The sequence below is a fragment of the Madurella fahalii genome, assembly GCF_045866475.1.
Source record: "Madurella fahalii IFM 68171 DNA, scaffold_2, whole genome shotgun sequence".
NCBI lineage: Eukaryota > Fungi > Ascomycota > Sordariomycetes > Sordariales > Madurella > Madurella fahalii.
This window is the reverse complement of record NW_027263972.1, coordinates 7,461,463-7,481,087: the sequence shown is the minus strand read 5'-3', so window position 1 is coordinate 7,481,087 and position 19,625 is coordinate 7,461,463. Positions and strand designations below refer to the sequence as shown.

The following is a 19,625-nucleotide window of genomic DNA, read 5'->3' as shown; positions in this document are numbered from 1 at the left end:
CCCATATAGACGTGTCATAGCATCTTATCATCGGCGCATGCGCCTTCGAAAATGCGCATGCCATCGTGTCATTGGGATTCACTTGCTATTCATACATATTGGCTTGAGGGCCTCGAGTTATATCTTCGTGCTGACGACAGGCACAACCTGCGTAGCCACCGTCCCTACGGGCCTCTCCACAAACTCCATGATGCCCTCCACGATATCCTTCCGCGCCGGCTCGCTTGCCACCTTCTTTCCAGCCAAGTAATTAAGCCACAGCGCCCTAGACACCCGCTCGTCCTCGACAACCCCGATCAGATTCCTCCCAGTCTGCTTCCCGCCCTCCTTCTTGCCCCCGCTCCCGCCATCATACGCAATGCTCAGCCGCCCGGTCTCATCCCTCACTAACAACAGCTCCTTCCGCTTGGGCACGCTCCCGCGGTTGAACACGGCCCGGAACTGTCGCATGGCCTCCCCGAACGCCTCATCCTCGGCCGCCCCGGACAGGGCGGGGGCGCGGCCCTGGATCGCGCGCACGAACCCGTCGCGCAGGTGGTGGAAGTCGGTGTCGCGCACGGGCACCACGCGGAAGGCCGAGCGGGCGGGGATCCCGCTGCGGAGCAGCTCGTCCCACGTCCGCTCGCCCTCGGCCGGGTCGAGCAGCAGGGCGCGCAGCTGCTCCCGCTCGCCGGGCACGAGCGTCGTCGCGATCGGGTTGATCTTCTTGGTCAGCGCCGACTGCAGCGCCGCGATGTCCGCCGTGGCGATGTAGTAGCCCACGACGTAGACCTGCAGGTTGATGAACGAGACGGTGCGCAGGCCGAGGCCGACGAGCGTGTACTCGGTCGTCGGGGTGGTTGTTGTTGCCGGGGCGCTCTGCGGGGAGGTGTCGGTGGAGGATACTATGGGTCCTGTGTAGGAGGGAAGGTCGAGGGTACGGGGAAAGGTCGGGACAGTGCTGTTGCCCGTGGGGACTATTTCGCGCCCTTCCTCATCGTGGATCACGACCTTGCGGTCTGAGCCGCCGTTCGGCCCAGCGAGGGGGTTGGACGACGGGAGGTTGGCGTCGAGCTTGACAGGCTTGGACAGCGCCTGCTTGAGCTTGTAGGCAGTGTAGATGAAGGAGACGACGCCGGCGACGGTGCCGCACCAGAGGAAGATTCGCCGGTTGCGGTGATATTCTTCTGCTTGCTGTGACATGCGCTGGATGTTGAGATTCTCAACGGCCCGACCGGATGCGGCGTCCGAGCGGCGGGAGAGGAAGGTCCGGCGCGGGACGTGGGCCCGGTATGCGGGCGATGCCGCGGGCCGTGCAAATCGGCGAATCGCTGATTGTCGAAGCATGGTGATGCGGTGCTGCTGTGAGACTATGAGCTATTCGACTTCGCCTTCGCCTTCGCCTTCGCGTTCTCTTTCGCCTTCCTAGCTTTGGCCGTGTCGCATGACCCTGGAAGCTTGTGCCAGGTCGAGCTTTCCGCCAATTCCGAGTTCGTGCTTGGCCTCGCCTGCCGAAGGGCCAATTGACATCATGCCCGCCGGCCTGTGTCGGGCCTGGCGCATTGCTTCATTTGTCATTTGGCAGGTCTTGGCCAGTTCCGAGGATCTGCCGGTGTGGGTCCTAGATTCCCGATCCGAGGGCTTGCAATCGAGCACCGGTTCATTTCGGCCGAGTCCATCGTCAGCGTTTTGTCCACCGAAGTTCTTGGGGCTTCTCCGGCAGTGATGCTGAAGGTCGCCAATACGCCCTGTTCTTTATTCATTCATTTTTTTCCCTGCTCTGTTTGTCATCATCCAGGCCATCTCTTCCTCGAGACTCGTTACACGACGGGTCGATGAAGTCACTGTACAGAAATCTGGGGTCTCGAATGGCGCACAGGGTCAGGTGGGGCAGTCGAGTGCAAACCAAGATATTGGTTGTTTACTGGTTGCTCGAACGGTGATGTCGTGGACAAAACAGCCTTGCATAGAAGTCACCAGTGGTGTCTGAGCGGGCGGCCTACAGGAATTCCATGGGAACTGGGCCATATTTTGGCCATAAGAATGGATCGGCTGGACCGAACAACAGCATCTGAGCAGGCCCCCTGACTTCACACAACAGGACCTGGGATGGCGGGTGGCAGTCTCCATGCGCCGCATTCCGTTTGACGGGGAGGACGCGCGGTCTACTTAAGACCGGGAGGGGATCTGAACGCCACCCATTCCGACATGTGGATCACTTATCGTCATCCAACTCCATCATCATCGGAGTCTTTAAAGCCGACCGCCGGCTGGATACTGTCACTGAAACTAACGTAGGCCGCCAGGGCAGGAAAAAGAGGCGTTTTCATAGTTGGCCCACGGCAGCGTAAGCTGCAGTGACGGGACCGAATATTGGCTGCTTCCGTTCAAACGGGGGATAGCGGGTCATTGCTTGTGAAGCCTCGCCTCCGGCACCATCTCCTGCACCGAGTAACGAACCACACGCTTTGTAAACCATCATCCAATCGAACTTGGCATTCGATGTCAGTCATAAGTAAATTACCAAACCCATCAGACCAAGTTGGATTAATTGGTGAGAGCGGTTGGGAGTTGGCTCACCTCGGCGAACCGGCTTTGCGCCTGAGCCGCGGATGCCGGGCTGTTGCCATGCCGTTGGGTTGTCTAGGTGCCCAAACGGGCTGCAGAATGATTCTGTCTCAGGCGCCTGCCTGCTGCATTGCCGCATTGTGCATTCACCGCAGGATACTGCAGACAGAGAGGGAGCAGACGTAGGTCAACCTGCCATCTCTGCCACGATGCAAGCTATTGAACGAGAGCCTCCTTCCCATTGTTCCTATTTTTGTTTGTTCTTGCATTGACTCGATCTTCCACAACTTTACTGAGCCAAATTGACTTCACCACCAACAAACAACCGGGTGACCCGCGGGCGTGACCAGCTGATCGCACTCAACGCCCCACTCGCCTTGCGTTGCCTTGCATTGCTCCCTTGCCAGAGCCACCTGCAACAAACACGGTGGGAGCTTCCCGCCACAGGACGGGAGCTCATCCGTTTCTCAGCACCTCGACCGGGCGCATCGAGAAAACACGCCACGGTCGGATCCATACACAGTAATTTGCCTTACTTATCCTGGTTCTTTTCCCATCTATCCGTCAGGGAGTACTCGTCCTGGTCCAGGAACAACGTTCTATCCTCTCCCAACTTTATTGCATCACGGCTCAGGCCTTCGAGCCGGTGGGTCCTTGTTTCTTGCGCCCACTACGAGTCCGCCCTTGGCCAGACCTCTTAAGGCTATTTTGGGCCCGGGGTCGCCCGCTCTCAGCCTGCCCGCCCCCCTGGCTGATGACAATTGACGGGTCGGTGCCAACAGCCCACTCCACATTTGCTCCCCTCATCATCACCGTCCCCCATCGACACCTTCGCGACGATACGCCTCTGCGCTGCGGGAGTAATACAGCAGCGACCATGAGACAACGCGCTTCTCTCGACATCATCGCCGACAACCAGGGCGCCGCCGTCGTGCTCAACGATGCCGAGCCCGAGATTGAGAGGGCCGGCCAGGCCCAGGAGGATTCACGGTCAACCTCGTCCACCAGTTCCCCTGCCCCGCCCGACAACGAGGAGTCCGACTTCTTCCTCGGCGCCAACGATTCTCAGTCGTCGCTCGGCGTCCCCAACCTGCAAGACATGCAGGTCAATGACGACGAGTGCATCCCACCTGTCCACCGCCTGCCAAACGAGATCCTGATCGCCGTCTTCGCCAAGCTTAGCAGCTCGTCCGATATCCTACATGTTATGTTGACGTGCAAGCGATGGGCTCGCAACGCGGTTGACATTCTATGGCATCGCCCGTCGTGTACGACATGGGAGAAGCATACCTCGATCTGCCAAACCCTCGGCCTCGAGCATCCCTTCTTCTACTACCGCGACTTCATTAGGCGTCTCAATCTGGCCTCACTTGCCGACAAGGTCAATGATGGCAGCGTCATGCCGCTCGCCGCCTGCACCCGAGTCGAGCGCCTGACCCTCACCGGCTGCAAGAACCTGACAGACTCTGGGCTGATTGCCCTCGTCACCAACAATAACCACCTCTATTCTCTGGATATCTCGTTCGATAACCAGATCACTGAAGCCTCCGTTTATGCGATAGCTGATAACTGCCCGCGGCTGCAGGGCTTGAACGTATCAGGTTGCACCAAAATCTCGAATGAGAGTCTGATTCGACTTGCGCAGAGTTGCAGGTACATCAAGAGGGTAAGCCGCATTCCGGGATGCTCACCGGCTTGGCCAGTCGCGCGCTAACACCTGACTACAGCTCAAGTTGAACGAGTGCGCCCAGCTCACCGACGAAGCCGTTCTCGCGTTTGCCGAACATTGTCCCAACATCCTCGAGATTGACCTTCACCAGTGTCGGCAGATCGGCAACGAACCAGTGACTTCGATTTTCACACAGGGGCAGGCGCTCCGCGAGCTTCGCCTGGTCGGCTGCGAACTGATCGACGACTCGGCCTTCCTCTCCCTCCCGTCCAACAGGAAGTATGAGCATCTGCGCATCCTCGACCTCAGCTCGTGTGCGAGACTCACGGACCGGGCCGTGGAAAAGATCATCGACGTTGCGCCGCGGCTCCGGAACCTAGTGTTTGCCAAGTGCCGGAACCTGACGGACGCCACCATCTATGCGATCTCGCGCCTTGGCAAGAATCTGCACTTTCTTCACCTCGGCCACTGCGTGCACATCACGGACGAGGCGGTCAAGCACCTGGTTGCGGAATGCAACCGGATCCGCTACATTGACCTTGGTTGCTGCACCCACTTGACGGATGACTCGGTGACTAAGCTTGCCAATCTTCCTAAGTTGAAGAGGATTGGTCTTGTGAAGTGCTCCAACATCACAGACGCAAGTGTTATAGCCCTGGCCAACGCGAACCGGCGGTCGCGTATGCGCAAGGACGCTTACGGCAACGTGATCCCGGGCGAGTATTACAGCAGCAGCCACAGCAGCCTGGAGAGAGTCCATCTGAGCTACTGCACCCATCTGACATTACGGGTAAGACTAGTCTCTGTGTTATCTTGTGACATCTGGCACTGACTGTTTGTCCAGAGCATCATCCGGCTCCTGAACAGCTGCCCGCGTCTGACTCACCTCAGCCTAACTGGGGTCCAGGCATTTTTGAGAGAAGACCTGGAACAGTTCTCTCGAGATGCGCCGCCTGGTAAGTCATCTGCCGCCACGTTAACCGGATTCGTTCACTGATAGTTGCTGGTGTAGAATTCACGGAGCATCAGCGGGCGGTCTTCTGCGTGTTCTCGGGCCAGGGGGTTGTCAATTTGCGCAAGTATTTGAATAATCGGCAGGCCCTTGAGATGAGTGAGATGCGGGCAAGCCAGGCCGCCGCGCATCCCTTGTTCCACCCGGCAGCACCTCATCCAGGCATCCCCCATCTTCATACTACGGACGGTGCTTTTGACGAAACAGAGGCCGATGCGGTTGACGACGATGACGGCCTCGAAGATGGCTCTGAGATGGTCATCGATACCCAACCGTTGCTTGACAACCACGGCAATAGCCTCGGGGTCTTCCCTATCGAAGGCTTAGACACCGCCCCGCAACCACCGCCCGTACTCCCGATACATTCGCATGCGCACCATCCCGTCAATAACAATCCTTTCGGCTATGTTGGCGGTCATCCTCCCTATGTCCCACAGCAGATCCTACCTCAAGACGGTTCCACAGGATTTAACCCGCCCACGCCTCCAAGTCATGACGTTCCGACTGGTCAAGAAGGAGGCGGCAACGATATGAATGTGAATCCTGCTGTGACTGCCAGTACTGCTAGCTTGGCCGCAGCAGAAACCCTCCCACATCCACCAGTCGTCTACGAGGCCTTGGGTGTTGGGTCGAGCTCACCAACCGCCGACACGAGCACAGCTGTCGTGCACATGACGGATATATCGACTCAGTCCAACCAAAGTGGGTACCCGCCTGGTCCTGCACTCGACGACCAGACTCCTCGTACTAGCAGTCCTGGAAGCTCATAAGTCGGGGAGCTTGGCCGGCAGAGGTGTACCTTTTTTGGCTTGGTGGGACAGTGAGAGAGGGAATTTTGATACCCCGGGAGAGGAGACTCCTCCATCATAAGGATGCCTGATGTCTCTCCCACGGCGCTTGTTTTATTTCTCACGGGCTAGATGCAGTATACTTTTAGTACTGCTGGGGTGTCCTTTGCCGTTAGCCACGTACAACACGTGGTCGGCATGCCTTGCGTTGGGGATCTTAGGAGAATGACGGTGACGACACGGATGCATTCAGTACCTCGAGATTTTACCATACACCCTCGGCCAATTTCATGTGGCTTTGCAGGGTCAGTATCGTACGTCTGGCAACTGGAATTTTTTTCTTCACAGAGCCTTTATTGCATTTTTAAGGGAGGGGAAACGACACGAATCGGTTATCACGGCTGTGTGAAGCTTATTGATAGGGGGCTGTAAGGAATCAATTCCATGGGACTTTGGGACTCGGCTCGCTTTAGGTATTACGAATTGACCTATGTTTAGGACGGCGTCTTGTGGAGTATTGTGAGATGAGCTACCTTTCCTCTAGCAAAGGAACAAATATCACCGGTCATTGCTCTACTATGGGGGAGAGAAAGCGAAGGACTCTATAAGAGCAGGACTCTGTAAGAGCCGGACTATAAAATACATGTGGGCTATGAGAGTTCCACATTTTGCAACCTCTCGGCTGCTTTCGCATTCTCACTGCAGGTAACCCTTGTCCACCTAGTAGTCTATCTCCTGGCCAAATGCAATTATTGGAAGAATGGAGATTTGAACGGTGGGTGTGCTTATAGATAACCGGTCTTGGTCGAGTCGAACCAGTGGCGTTGCCATCAACTTGGTGGATACATACGGCGCTGCGATGGAAAATAGAGAGGACGACGCACATAGTGTAAGCGCCTCGATAGTAGCTCTGCTACTTGGCCGGTTGGGCTCAAATCTGGGCAGAGTTCATGTTACTGGTTGAGGGGAGTGCTATTGGGGTTTCGAAATCCGATTTGTGAAACAATGAACTCTTCTGTGGTCTCATGCCATCGCTGCAAAATGAATTGTGTCTGGAAGCAGTTAATTAGGCCAGGGGCCTGTAACCACTTCTTTGGACCTTGGGGAGATATAGTACTCCTGGGTCCGTTATGCTCTGAGAATTCATCGGAGGCAGATCTACCACAATCTTAGGCAACTGATGCTGTATGCATTTGAGCATTCCCGAGAAATCGTTTTTTTTTTTTTTTTTTTTTTCCCCTTCCATTTGGTCCGAGCAACATGGTGGTGGACCGCATTGTGAGAGGCCTTCCTTCCACGACAACACCCAAGGAATGCTCGCTGACTCTGGCATCAACTGAATATCATTGAATGGAATGACAATCTCGCAACATGGATATAGGAGATCGTAATTGGAGAACCGAGACTTTGTAAAGGGGTTCTAGAAGAGCGCCGGTGAGTCGTACGCCCTGCACTTGCCCCTGAGCACTGCTGTTCACTTTAGGAGGTAATCTTGGTTTTGCATATATACAGCTCTTGCGAATCTCAACAGACAAGCCTTCGTCATTAATGAGACGGCCTTCCCCATGCAGCCAGCGCGCAAGTCCTGTACTTCTAGGATCAGGGATAACGGGTCGCTTTATTGTGCCAGTAGTGTCTGTAGGTGCTGAGCTCACTCCATGTTGCAACAGGCTTGTTTCGTTATCAGAACGGTTGTGTTCAGTCCGGCCCTGATATGCTTCTTTCTTTCTTCCCTTCTTTCATTTACCGCCTCCGTTTTATCAAAGTCAATTTAAGAACTACACCTTACCTACAGGTAGGTATCTTAGTGTGGGTCTATGAAACGCCCAACCAGTCGCCACAGTTCCACAACCTGCCGTCAGTCATTCAACTCTCCGCTGTCGGCATCCTTGGGCCTGCATCCTCTTTTAAGATAAAGCATTCAATCATCTCAATTGCTATCTTGCTACCTCACTTGCTACCGCTTCTTCAAGCTCACTATCGAATTCATAAGGCCCGACAACCCTTCACGATCAGCACACCAACTCCGAACTCGGAGATCAAGCCCAATCAACTATGACAAATCCCACAGAACCGCCGCCACCTGCCTCGACCCTCGACCATGTAACAGCCGTCTGGTCCCGCATCCGGCCCAACTCGCCCATCTACAACCACCTCCTCTCAGACGTCCGCCTCGTCTCGGCCACGCCCGAGGGGCGCATCGTGGCCCACCTGGACCTGCTCCCGTTACACCTCAACAGCAAGCGCATCCTGCACGGCGCCGTGTCGGCCACGCTGTGCGACTGGGCGGGCGGGATGGCCATCGCGGCGGCGACGGGCCTGGCGCAGACGGGCGTCAGCACCGACATGCACCTGTCGTACGTCTCCACCGCGGGGGAGGGCGACACGCTCGAGATCGAGGCGTGGGCGACGCGCGCGGGGCGGAACCTGGGCTTCACGCGCTGCGAGATCCGCAAGCGGGTTGCTGCTGCTCCTGCTCCGAGTGGCTCTGATACTACTATTACTACTACTACTGCTGCTGCTGTTGCTGCTGCTACTGGTGCTACTGCTACTAGTACGATGCCGGGGGCGGATGGGAGGACGAAGGGGCCTGTTGTCGCGGAGGGGAGTCATACCAAGTATTTGAGTTTCGGGCAGGGGGCTGGAGGAGGACGGAATTAGACGGGGGTGCGGGGGGGAAGTGGACGAATGGGGTTTTTCGAAAGTCCGAGGTTGTATGTTGGTTGGGATGGTCAGGTACTGATTAGTACTCGAATAGTTGAGTTTATCGCCTGCCGCGAAAATGTGTGCTTGGGTGAGAGGGGGAAGTACCAAGTATCAATCATGACTCGCGCGCCTAGGAAGGTTTTTGCAGTTTTTATTTGAGTACATAGTAAAATCAAACAAAGCAAACGCTGCGCGCGGTGGTTACCTGTTTGATCAAGGATCAAGGGGCCTTCCAGACCTGACTTAGTATCCATAAGGATTGTCTGACATGCATTTGGCCGGACCAGAATTAAGCAAAAGGACCTAATCAACAGCAGGCAGTAATTATGCAGCAAAGCCTTTTTTTCCATCTTGGACTACTGATTTGGGCTTGACCGCCTCTCCTAAAATAGAGCAATCGCATTCGGCGGGGACGCCACTAGGCCCGGGTGGTTCAAAGGAGCCGACGTCAGCAGGAAGCTGTACTTGCCCGTCTTCTTGGCGTACTCGCTCAACGCCTTGAGGTCCCAGAGCTCGCCAATGGGCATGCCAAACTGGTTGAGGAACCACGGATGCAGAACTGTACACATGTCTCTGTCAGTCCCTATTTCGATTTGAAGAAGATGATGCAAGAATGGCTCACCTAGATCGGCTACCTCGCCTGGAGTCCCGTCCGGCTTCAGCGGCGGAAGTGCCTCGAACCCGTGTGCGTCGCCGGCTACGGCCGCAAACCGGCGGTTCCACACCCAGCGTGCTGTCTCGGTGGTCCCGTGCAACCCAGACAGGGTCCCGGCGGCGAACTTAGTAAAGAGCTCGGGCGTCGGCGCCCCGAGGACCTCGGTGTAGCCGGTCCGGACGACGAGGATGTCGCCGTACTTGAACTCGACACCTTGGTGCTTGGCAACCGCCTCGACCTCCTCTGCCGTGATGCGGTGCCCTTCGAGAGGGTGGTACGGTTTGCCTGTCGTCTCCTCGTAGTAGCGCTTGAAGTCGATGAGTACGCCGCGCCCCACGACGGCACCACGAGAGTGCCAGTGGTCGATTGTCGGCAGCGTGTTCTCGGCCGTGGACGTGACCTCTAGACCCGCCTGAGTTGGCTTGTGGCCGTTGTATGTAGTTCCGTCTTTCGTGACGTGGCAAAGGCTGTCCCACTGGCTGCTGAACTGCGTGTTGAACTCGAGCTCGTCGTCCCAGCCTTCAGTGCCCATGCCCAGTTCCTGTAGGGTCTTGGGCCGGTGAACCGGGGATTTGCGATGTGGAAAGGGGAACTTGATGCCGTTCAATGGCCAGCTTTTGGGTTGAAAGGTCAGTTTCTCACACTCTCATCCTGGTTGGGTATGACTGACTTGAGAGAGATGGAGACCCCATCCTTCACCTCTGCAGCCGCAGCAGCCACAATCTCTGGAGTGAGGAAATTCAGGGTCCCAAACACATCCTTCTCGCCATCTTTGTCAAAGACACCCCAAGCGCAGCCCTGGGGTTGTCCTTCAACCTTAGGTAGGTCGTCGAAGTCCGGGACGGAGCTCGGGTCCATGGCGGGCAGGTCGATAGACTACGTGGTTAAAGAAATAGGGGCCCGGCTGCAGGCTGTAGGGTCTGCCGTCTGGCGATCACTGATACCCAGGGCTCTCTCTGTTATAAATGGTTGTGCCATGGCCGCATTTGTCCATCCGACAGTCTTGGGTTAGGAAGTACATAGAAATCTAACCCCGCTCAACCAAAGTCCCCGTGCAGCAGGTCATCTCGACGCGCTCTGGTCAGGGATTGCATGTTCCACTGGTAGTCTGACGGCATTTGTTGCGGAGCATGGGTTGACAGGTGGCCGTCTTCTCTCGGCGGGGTGCCGTTGCGGGGTCCCCGGAGGGCGACATAGCGCTGCGTTAGCGCCCAGGAGCTGCCGCTGACAATTCCCTGGTAGGGAGGTGGACACTAGGGCTACCCCGGTCCTAATAATCGGTAGTCGCTCTTTATTCTTTTCTTTCTTTCTTTCTTTTATTTTAAGAAAAAGGAATAAAAAAAAAAAAAAGATAAGAACCGTCGTCAATCTGGTACGCTTTGACAGATACTGAGCAACCATGGCCCCAGGACACCCCCCCCCACCTTGAGCAGGGGCTTGAAGCGGTCCCACTACGGTGGCCCCCGGTTACATCCTCCCAGATTAGCGGGCTTTGCAGACGCGCTCTCCTCCTGTGCTGCAGCCTGTCTAACCTATTGGAATGAGCGCACGACGGGGCTCGTTATCTGGTGGTATGTTGGTCTTAGGGAAATCGTTGGGTCTGAGGGTCGTAGACGAGGATGGGGGGTTGGACCACCCCAGATCCGGCCACTTTCCGCGTACATCCTCGGTTCCGGCCAAAACGAATACGATGCCTAGCTATCGTTCTCGGTTACAGAATCCTGTACAGTACTTTGCCCATAAGGTAGGGTCTAGGCTTCGGAAAATACTAGTTAACCGCTGGGCCCACTCGCCGGTCTCCGTCTTGCGCCCGCCCTCTCCGCCTTGCGCCCGCCCTCTCCGCTAATGTTTAGGCCGCTTGTCCGAAGGGATCATATAAGTCCAGCGGAATCTTCTCACGATAGTCCTGCCAGCTACTTCTCCCAGCCGCCACCGTTTTATTCATAGTCTCAGACGACCACCCAGCATGATGGCTGCAACCGAGGGCGCAAACGGCACCAACAGCACCCCGAGCCCGGAGGAGCTCAAGTTCTATGCCATCCAGCAAAAGTACACCGAAGAGGCGGCAAAGCGTCTCCGGCCCGACGGGCTTCGTCAATTCGTGAGGCTCAAAGAGGCCGGGAGCGAGCGAATCCGCGCTCTCGCCGAAGACCCATGGGCCGATCACGCCGCGCTGAACGCGAAGGAGCCGATCAAGGATGGCGCCAAGTACAAATTCCTGATTCTTGGGGCCGGGTACTGTGGCCTGATCTATGCCGTGCGGCTGATCGAAGCCGGGCTTGTCAGCGGGCCGGACGATCTCCTGCTGGTCGACGCTGCCGGCGGGTTTGGCGGCACGTGGTGGTGGAATAGATATCCCGGCCTGCACTGCGATGTCGAGAGCTACGTGTACATGCCCTTGCTCGAGCAGACCGGGTACATGCCCAAGAGCAAGTACGCGCCAGGTTCGGAGCTGCTCGAGCACGCCGACCGTATCGCAGCGAAGTGGGGTCTGCAAGACAAGGCACTTTTCCGGACGAATGCGAAGAGCGCTAGATGGGACGATGCGGCCCGGCTGTGGACCGTCGACGTCACCGAAGGTCGTGGGCCCGGGGAGCAGAGCCGGGAGCTCAAGCTCCGGGCCCGGTATGTCGTGCTCGCATCTGGCATCCTTACGAACCCGCACGTCCCCAAGATCCCCGGCCTCGAGACACTCTCCGGACCCGTGTTCCACACCGCGCGCTGGAACTACTCTATCACCGGCGGCAAGCCGGATGATCCGACCCTTACGGGCCTGCAGGGGAAGCGTGTGGGCATCATCGGCACGGGCGCAACAGCCATCCAGGCCGTTCCCCACCTTGCCAAGTGGGCGAAGGAGCTGTATGTGTTCCAGCGGACGCCATCTGCCGTGTCGTGGCGTGGCCAGCGCCCTACTGACCCTGAGGAATGGTAAGCTTTACACGCCTCATTCGTCTGAAGCGCTTGATCGGAGTAGATGCTTACAAAGTGCACCGACAGGAAGACCAAGATTGCCTACAAGGAGGGTTGGCAACGCGAACGACAGCTAAACTTCGACTCGTACATGACCAACTCGCCCAAAGAGGGCCAAGAGAACATGGTGGCAGACGGCTGGACTGAGATGCCCGGGTTTTCGGCGGTTATCGGTTCTCCTGACCGAGGTCCTATTGAGCCCAACCCGGAGAAGATTGCCGCGCATGTCGGGAAAATGTACCAGCTCGATATGCCTACTGCCGAGGCCTTGCGGGCACGGACCGAGAGCATCGTGAAGGACCCGGAGACGGCTGCCAAGCTCAAAGCATGGTACCCATCTTGGTGAGTCCACAGAGGCGTCCCGCGGGCGAGAACTGACGCAAACACATGACTAACTACCCGACTCCAGGTGCAAGCGGCCAACGTTTAGCGACCAGTATCTCCAGACTTTCAACCTTCCGAACGTTCATCTTGTGGACACGGACGGCAAGGGCGTTGATTCTGCGACCGAGACAGGGCTGGTGGTCGCCGGCAAGGAGTATCCTATCGACATCCTGGTCCTGAGCACGGGCTACGACACCCCCAGCATTGGCGGTGGTAGCCCAGCCGTGCGTACCGGTATCGACATCTACGGTCGCGAGGGCAAGTCGTTGGACGACAAGTGGCAGAACCATGGCGCGGCAACGCTCCATGGTGTGTGCAGCAACGGTTTCCCCAACCTCTTCTTCTCGCCCTTGATGCAGGCTGGCCAAGCAGTCAACAATGTTTTTACGATTGATGTCGGGGCCGAGCATGTGGTCGATATCATTGCTAAGGCAGAAGCCAAGGTCGGCGCCGGCGCCGACGCCATCGCCGAGGTCACGAGTGAGGCCGAGGAGGCATGGACACTTGAGATCATGAAACGGGCGGCATGGTTTGCAAGCGTCATGGGTTGCACGCCTGGCTATGTCACGTCCGAGGGAGAGTTCTTGAAGGTGACGTCGGACCCCGCTCAGATGAAGAAGAAGAGCAGGGCTGGCACCTGGAGTGAGGGTATGGAGTCGTTCCTGAACATTCTGCGCGCATATCGGGCAGATGGGTCGCTTAAGGGAATTGAGGTTACGCCGGCTTAAACTGCCTACCTTACCTAGGTAGTCGAAGGAGGCAATGAAGTTAACATCAGTTTCATTGCAAACGTACTATATAAAAAACGACTTTACGGTCCTATCCACCCCTCGACGCACTTTTGCCTTTTTTAGGCTGTTAAGCTGTATTTCAACTTGAATCAGGGCACCCTACCCTTCTTCTACCCCACCCATTAACCTAGTAATCATGATCAATTTACATAGGTTAACGTAAGGTACCTATCCAGCGACCTATCCGCGCCGTGGCTATCACTTCTCCGGATCGTCGACTTGGACAACCGCCGCCTCGCCGTCCTTGGTGTCTCGATGGCTTTCCGCAGTAACCGTCTCTCCTGTGAAATCATCCACCAGCTGCCGCTCCGCAACGAACGATGAAAACTTCCTCGCGCTGACTCTCTTCTCAAAAAGCTCATCCAGCTGCTCCAAGCTCCTGCCCTTCGTTTCCGGGACATATAAAAATGTCCACAAAGCCAAAACAAGATTGCTTCCGCCCCAGATGTAGCCATACTTGGGACCCCATCCAAGTCTGTCGGGGTTGATAAAGTAAGGTGTCGTGAACGATACCAGCCAGCCGACAATGAAATTCAGACCTGACGCTGTGCCAACGGTTTGCGACCGCAGCCTCTGCGAGGGGATCTCTGTCCCCAGCGCCCACAATACGGGCCCTTGCCCGACGCCGTATACCCAGGTGTATACGATGCTCAGCCCGACGAGCGCCTTGCTCGCGTGGGACGACTGGCCCCCCGAGACGGTATAGACGATGGCCATGCCAAACATCATGGCAGCCGACACCACCGAGCACCATATCAACAGCTCGCGCCGTCCAAAGTAGCGCATGGCAGGGAACGCCAGCATATTGCCCGTCAACGCGATGGCCAGCGAGATCATGACCCACACAAAGGGAGACCCGACGTTGGCCTGAACGAACAAGTAGACGGAGAAGCCGGCCATGAAGCTCACGCCAGTGGCGGTCCCGCCAATGTTCGCCCCGTACGACAGCAGGGTGCGGCGGAGATCGGGGCCGCGGAACATGTCGCTCAGGTGGACACCGGAGTGGAGCTCCTTCTCCATCAGGTACGCGCTCTTGATGTCCTCCACCTCGGCACGGAGGAACGCCTCGTCCTTGATGCCGCGCAGCCGCCGAATCGCCTGCACCGCCTTCTCCTCCCGCCCCTGCGTGACGTAAAACCGCGGCGTGTCCGGCAGGAAGATGAGCAGCACGGCCATGAACGCCGGCACGGCGTACATGACGGCGAGGGGGATCTGCCACGAGACGTTGCCCCCGTAGGGCTCGCAGTAGTTGTCGACGAGGATGCCAAACAGCGCGCCGAGCGACGTCTGGAAGGTGCTCATGCCGACGATGGGGCCCCGCAGCAGCGACGGCGCCGACTCGGTCATGTAGGTGACGCAGTAGGGGACGAGGAAGCCGTTGGACATGCCCAGCAGCAGGCGGCCGGCGTACAGCCCGCCCAGGTTGGTCAGGCCGAGCATGAGCGAGATGGACAGGAAGCCGAGGAAGCAGCCGAGCCAGAGGCCCATGCGGCGCGAGAGGCGCGTGTGCGAGACGTACATGACTATAGCCGAGAGGAAGCCGCCCACGTTCATGAGCGACTGGATCCACTGCTGCACGTCGGTGCTGATGTTGAGCCCGATGGGGTTGGTCGGGTCGACATAGCCGTAGACCTGGAGGAAGCCCGGCATGCTCTGGAAGCCCGCGATGGCGGCCGAGTCGTAGCCATATTGGAACTGGCCGAGCGCGATGAGGAAGCAGATGAAGATGACTCGCTTCTCGGCGAGGAACCGGCTGCGGCGAGGATTGTCGTCGGCCGTCATGCTGCGAGTCTGAATGCCGCCTGCGTCGGCGAGAAGCGAGAAGAAAGAAGATAGAGGGTGTCCCTCATGATGCAAAGGACACGCTGTGCCGGTTAAGGCCTTAGAAGGTTTCAGGAATTACGACCCAGCATTCCTTATCCGATCCAACGTCGCTATATGCCGAGTTCCCCTCTCGGCGCGTCTGGCGAGACAATTGGCTAATTGTCCCAAAGCCTATCAACTCCCGGTCCAAAATATTAAAAACGGCAACGCAGAAACTTTGTGAATGAAGTATAGAATACCCGCATGTAACGTTGAGGTGTGTAACCTTGCCAACCACGGGGATGCTTGGCTACATTTCTTGGGTGGGCAGTCCTGTATCGTTGATGGCGTGTAGAGCTACCTAGTAAGCTAGCAATCTTGCAAGTGATTATTGTTTACCCGGTACCATTGCTCATTGGCTTTTGATCTCTAATTATTCCTGCTCGATAATGCTGATAATGAGTGGGGTGATGAAATTATTAAATCGCATCGCCCTCGTGCTAATTAAGCGTGGTAATATCCAAATCTAGGTACCAGGGCATGAATAGGTCAAAGGATCACTCAAGCGGGATCGTCACAGCTACCGTACCCGATAGTCAATCGAGAGAGGGCCGCCTCTGGGTTGGCGTTCAGGAACTACTCGACACCCGCGATGGGATTGTGTAACTAAGGCATTGTTTTACGTTGGCACAATAGCAACAGTTGTCCAAGATATGAGCTCCGTGGTGGTAGAGGGCCTTTACCGAGGTTCTGATGCCCTATTTGTTGTCATTTTGGGAGAGTTCCCGTGGCCAGCGCAGTTCAGCAGTCCAGTAATCAACTGGCTAAATCCCACATTACACAAATACAGCCCGGCAGAGTAAGTCCACATCCAACTTAAAGGCCCAAGAGCCCTGTAGCCTTCAAGACCGCGGAGTAGTTGCAAGCAATGGTATGCATCGTGGAGGGTGCCTGTGGCTATAGGGCTTTCTTGGCTGCACCGCTTGCGACGATGATTTCCTATTGTTTCGCCAGGGTCCGGCTGCGCGCCAATCCATGTGGGTTGAGATGCCTAACTTGGCGCCGGGGACCCTAAGAAGAAATGGAAAAGACGGGGGCAACCTTTTTTTTTGCGACGGCAACTCGCTGCTTACCGTCTGATACCCGGAGGATAACAGTTGCCTCGCCTTCCTTGGCTGGATTCTACACTTCAGCAGTTCTTAATCCCGAGTTGGCCCATACACAGCCGTGACAGGAACGAACCGGCAAGAGGCTAGAAGATTCGCGGAGGGGACTAAACGTTGCTACCTATCGAGGCAACTGAAACTATGGGAAGGAAACGGAGAATACCCCTGTCTTTTAATGCGCTTCAACCGCGACAAGACTGTTTCGTTGTAGCCCACACCTACCAACTTACCAAGCCAGAATCTAAATTCCATAGATCCACCGGACTATACCAGGTAACGTGCCCGTTCACTCCTACGGCGAGCACCTATCACTTGCCGTCCAGGAATCGAATCGCATGCCTTGCCGCCTCCTTACATTCTTTCACAAATCCCAACCCCTCCCCAGCCATAAACATATCATGGGGTGCGTTCGGAATCTCAAACGTCCCCAGCCGCGCCCCGGCCTGCTTCTGCACGTCCACGAACCGCCGTATATCCTGTTTGATGATCTCCCTACCACCCCACTGCACCCAAATCGGAACCTCCGTCACAATCCCCTTTTTAACGGGCGAGATGTACGGATCCTCACACACATTCCCCCCCTCCTGACCCCCGCCCACTTTCTCAGGCAGGAACACCCGCAACGCCCACGCGGCCAACCTCGGCGGGACGAGGTCGAACCTGTCCTCCTCGCGCGCGGCCAGCGTCTCCGGGCGCACCGACAGGTCCGTCCAGGGACTCCAGAGCAGCACGCCTCCAGGCCGCGGCAGGCGGTGGCCGCGGGGGGCTTCGCAGAGATAGCGCAGCAGCGCCAGCGCGAGGTTCCCGCCCGCCGAGTCGCCCGACAGGACGACGTCCCGCGGGGGGACGCGCAGGCGCAGGACGAGGTGGGCGTAGGCGGTGATGGCGTCCTGCAGGGCGGCGGGGAAGCGGTGGTGGGGGCGGGCGGCCGAGGCCAGGCGGTATTGCGGGCAGAGCACGGCGGAGCCGGCCGGGCTGGCGTCCAGCAGCAGGCGCGCGCCAAAGCCCATGTCCCGGTCCCGGCTGTCGAACAGCACGTAGGCGCCGCCGTGGAAGTGGAGGAATACCTTGCTGCTGCTGCTGCTGCTGCTGGGTTGGCGGTGGTGGGTGTGGAAGGGGGAGGGGAACCAGGTGCCGCCTATGGGCACGGGGCGCGGTGTGCTCGTGCTGGGGAGAGAGGGGTTGGGTTCGCTGTTAGGGCTCGCTACGCCACGGTAGATGGACTGCGTTCCGTCGTCGTCGGGTGGTGCGATGATTACGAATCGGTCCCCTTCTTTTCCTTGCTCGAGGCTTGGTGGGATGGAGAGTTCGACAATAGACGCATAGTCGAATATTAGGCGCGTCATAGCACGAGCGAAAGCCTGTTGGAACGTCCATTCGCGGAGAGGGCGGAAATGGGGGACTGTGTAGAGAATCATCAAACAAGGCAACTGGATGAGGGCTTTGATGATGGTGTAGGTCGTGTAGAGGGCGAAGCCAGGCTGCTTCGTCCAGAATGCCTCTTTGCCCATGGCGGGTGGTTTTGGCGGATAAAGAGTGAGTAGGCAATGAGAAGATGAAAAACGACTTATACCTCGCCCCAGCCATGCGAGGCTGTCAGCGTTGGCATTTGATTGCGCTACGCCGAGCGCCCCCAACAGATATTCCTTCTGGTTTGGGGCCAGGGTCTCATAGCCAGTAATACCGATAGAAAGTAGAATGTGTTGTCACCGCTCTTCTACGTTGCACTCGAAAGATCTTTCCTTTTCTAATAACCTGGCTGCTCCTTTGCAACCTGATCCTGATCACAATGACATTTTTGCCATGCCCGTGTGATACTGGCTTGCGTGAGCCTCTTGCATGGCAGAGGTTCTCCAAGCCAAGTCGCCGCACCTAGTGAGTGCATACTTGGTTGCTTGTAGGCTGTGGGGTTCACAGCCCATTCGCTGACATCATGTAAACAGCAGCGGCAGAATTACAGAAGAGTGTGGCTGGATTTGGATGGGACTGGGGTGCAAAGTGGGGCGGCTCCCTGCTTGCAAGGAACTCGGCAGGCAGAGAGAGGCGCGAACCCCACTCGAACTCTGCTGAGGGGCAGCAGCAGCTTCACTCTTCTGTGCACAGAGAGCTCCTAGCTCGTCAACAACTGAAACGATACAGACAGTTTTGCTCGTTCGACGTGCGCGCCGGTTTCCCTTCCACAAAATGAGTCGATCAACACCCCGCAAGTCACGGCACCGCCCGAACCAAAGCAGTAGCGGCCCGCGCCAGGTTGCCGCGTCCGACTATGAATCCGACGCAGCCCAGTACATGGAGAACCGAGGGATGCCGCCGTCCAACCCCCCGATCCGGGACAACAACGAGCTCTGCCTGAGCGTCCTGCGCCGCTACCAACCCACCATCCGGTCGCTGCTCGCTATTGCCGCCAACGCTGTTGTCTACACCTTCCTCGAGTCCACCGGCGGCTGGGATAAGTACGGCGTCGAGGGCACGCTGTTTGTCTGCGACCAGGAGCCCATCGTTGCACCCGGCACTGGCCAGGTGCTGCCGCGCGTATGCGTCTTTGTGCTCAATCGCCGGAGCATGGATAATTTTGTGGTGGACTTGCTGAGGGTTAGTGATTGCGAGGTGGCCGGGGAGCTTCTCGTCTTCCGGCTGGAAGATGGCGATGCAGCGAACAACAACGGAGGCGAGGAGGGCACCGGCGGGAAGAAGGTCTTTGGCATCTGGATACACGAGGACGAGAGCAATCCACGGACGGTCTATACGGGCGTGATCCTGGGCGCCTGGCAGCAAGCCCGCCAAGCTTTAGGATCGTATCTTCGAGCGGCGGCAGAGGCGGCAGTTAGCGGCAACAACACGGCGCCCACAGGTGCACAAGTAGATACGGTAGCGGGCGGCGATTCCAGTGCCGGGAGACGGTTAAGTGTGACGGACCTGTTTGGGCAGAAGAACGGCGGAGGGTGAGCAGGCAATCCAACGCACCACCACAGCAATCTCGCAACAGACCCTGCCATAGCGTTGCGGCACGAACGCCCATCCACTCAAGCGCGACATGATATTTTTCCCATCAAGCCACCAAGCGGTCTGTCAGATATGATTACGAGTTAACGTCGTTCAATGACACATTTCGGGTTCTCCGTTTTCGGATGCTT

At 57.2% G+C, this 19,625-nt stretch overlaps 8 protein-coding genes across 8 annotated transcripts; 4 read left to right on the top strand and 4 right to left on the bottom strand.

Moving 5' to 3' along the window:
- Window positions 1-117: 117 nt before the first annotated feature.
- Window positions 118-1,326, bottom strand: AIM18 (Altered inheritance of mitochondria protein 18 mitochondrial; the record flags this gene model as incomplete). The annotated part of the gene is made up of 1 exon (XM_071060386.1): window positions 118-1,326. One exon carries the CDS (start codon window positions 1,324-1,326, stop codon window positions 118-120), a length of 1,209 nt encoding a protein of 402 aa, XP_070916487.1.
- Window positions 1,327-3,424: 2,098 nt separating this feature from the next.
- GRR1 (SCF ubiquitin ligase complex subunit) lies at window positions 3,425-5,998 on the top strand (the record flags this gene model as incomplete). Its single annotated transcript, XM_071060385.1, has 4 exons — window positions 3,425-4,213; window positions 4,275-5,006; window positions 5,061-5,172; window positions 5,229-5,998. 4 exons carry the CDS (start codon window positions 3,425-3,427, stop codon window positions 5,996-5,998), a joined length of 2,403 nt encoding a protein of 800 aa, XP_070916486.1.
- A 2,073-nt stretch (window positions 5,999-8,071) lies between these two features.
- MFIFM68171_04964 (Acyl-coenzyme A thioesterase 13) lies at window positions 8,072-8,677 on the top strand (the record flags this gene model as incomplete). The annotated part of the gene is made up of 1 exon (XM_071060384.1): window positions 8,072-8,677. The coding sequence occupies one exon, from the start codon at window positions 8,072-8,074 to the stop codon at window positions 8,675-8,677; it is 606 nt and encodes a 201-aa protein (XP_070916485.1).
- A 428-nt stretch (window positions 8,678-9,105) lies between these two features.
- On the bottom strand, window positions 9,106-10,235 carry MFIFM68171_04963 (Cyclase-domain-containing protein; the record flags this gene model as incomplete). Its single annotated transcript, XM_071060383.1, has 3 exons — window positions 9,106-9,281; window positions 9,345-9,991; window positions 10,048-10,235. 3 exons carry the CDS (start codon window positions 10,233-10,235, stop codon window positions 9,106-9,108), a joined length of 1,011 nt encoding a protein of 336 aa, XP_070916484.1.
- A 1,108-nt stretch (window positions 10,236-11,343) lies between these two features.
- Window positions 11,344-13,459, top strand: MFIFM68171_04962 (Pyridine nucleotide-disulfide oxidoreductase-like protein; the record flags this gene model as incomplete). Its single annotated transcript, XM_071060382.1, has 3 exons — window positions 11,344-12,305; window positions 12,375-12,689; window positions 12,757-13,459. The coding sequence occupies 3 exons, from the start codon at window positions 11,344-11,346 to the stop codon at window positions 13,457-13,459; spliced, it is 1,980 nt and encodes a 659-aa protein (XP_070916483.1).
- A 261-nt stretch (window positions 13,460-13,720) lies between these two features.
- MFIFM68171_04961 (uncharacterized protein) lies at window positions 13,721-15,304 on the bottom strand (the record flags this gene model as incomplete). The annotated part of the gene is made up of 1 exon (XM_071060381.1): window positions 13,721-15,304. One exon carries the CDS (start codon window positions 15,302-15,304, stop codon window positions 13,721-13,723), a length of 1,584 nt encoding a protein of 527 aa, XP_070916482.1.
- Window positions 15,305-16,799: 1,495 nt separating this feature from the next.
- On the bottom strand, window positions 16,800-18,002 carry MFIFM68171_04960 (Alpha/beta hydrolase fold-3 domain-containing protein; the record flags this gene model as incomplete). Its single annotated transcript, XM_071060380.1, has 1 exon — window positions 16,800-18,002. One exon carries the CDS (start codon window positions 18,000-18,002, stop codon window positions 16,800-16,802), a length of 1,203 nt encoding a protein of 400 aa, XP_070916481.1.
- A 673-nt stretch (window positions 18,003-18,675) lies between these two features.
- On the top strand, window positions 18,676-19,437 carry MFIFM68171_04959 (mRNA-decapping enzyme 1B; the record flags this gene model as incomplete). Its single annotated transcript, XM_071060379.1, has 1 exon — window positions 18,676-19,437. The coding sequence occupies one exon, from the start codon at window positions 18,676-18,678 to the stop codon at window positions 19,435-19,437; it is 762 nt and encodes a 253-aa protein (XP_070916480.1).
- Window positions 19,438-19,625: the final 188 nt, after the last annotated feature.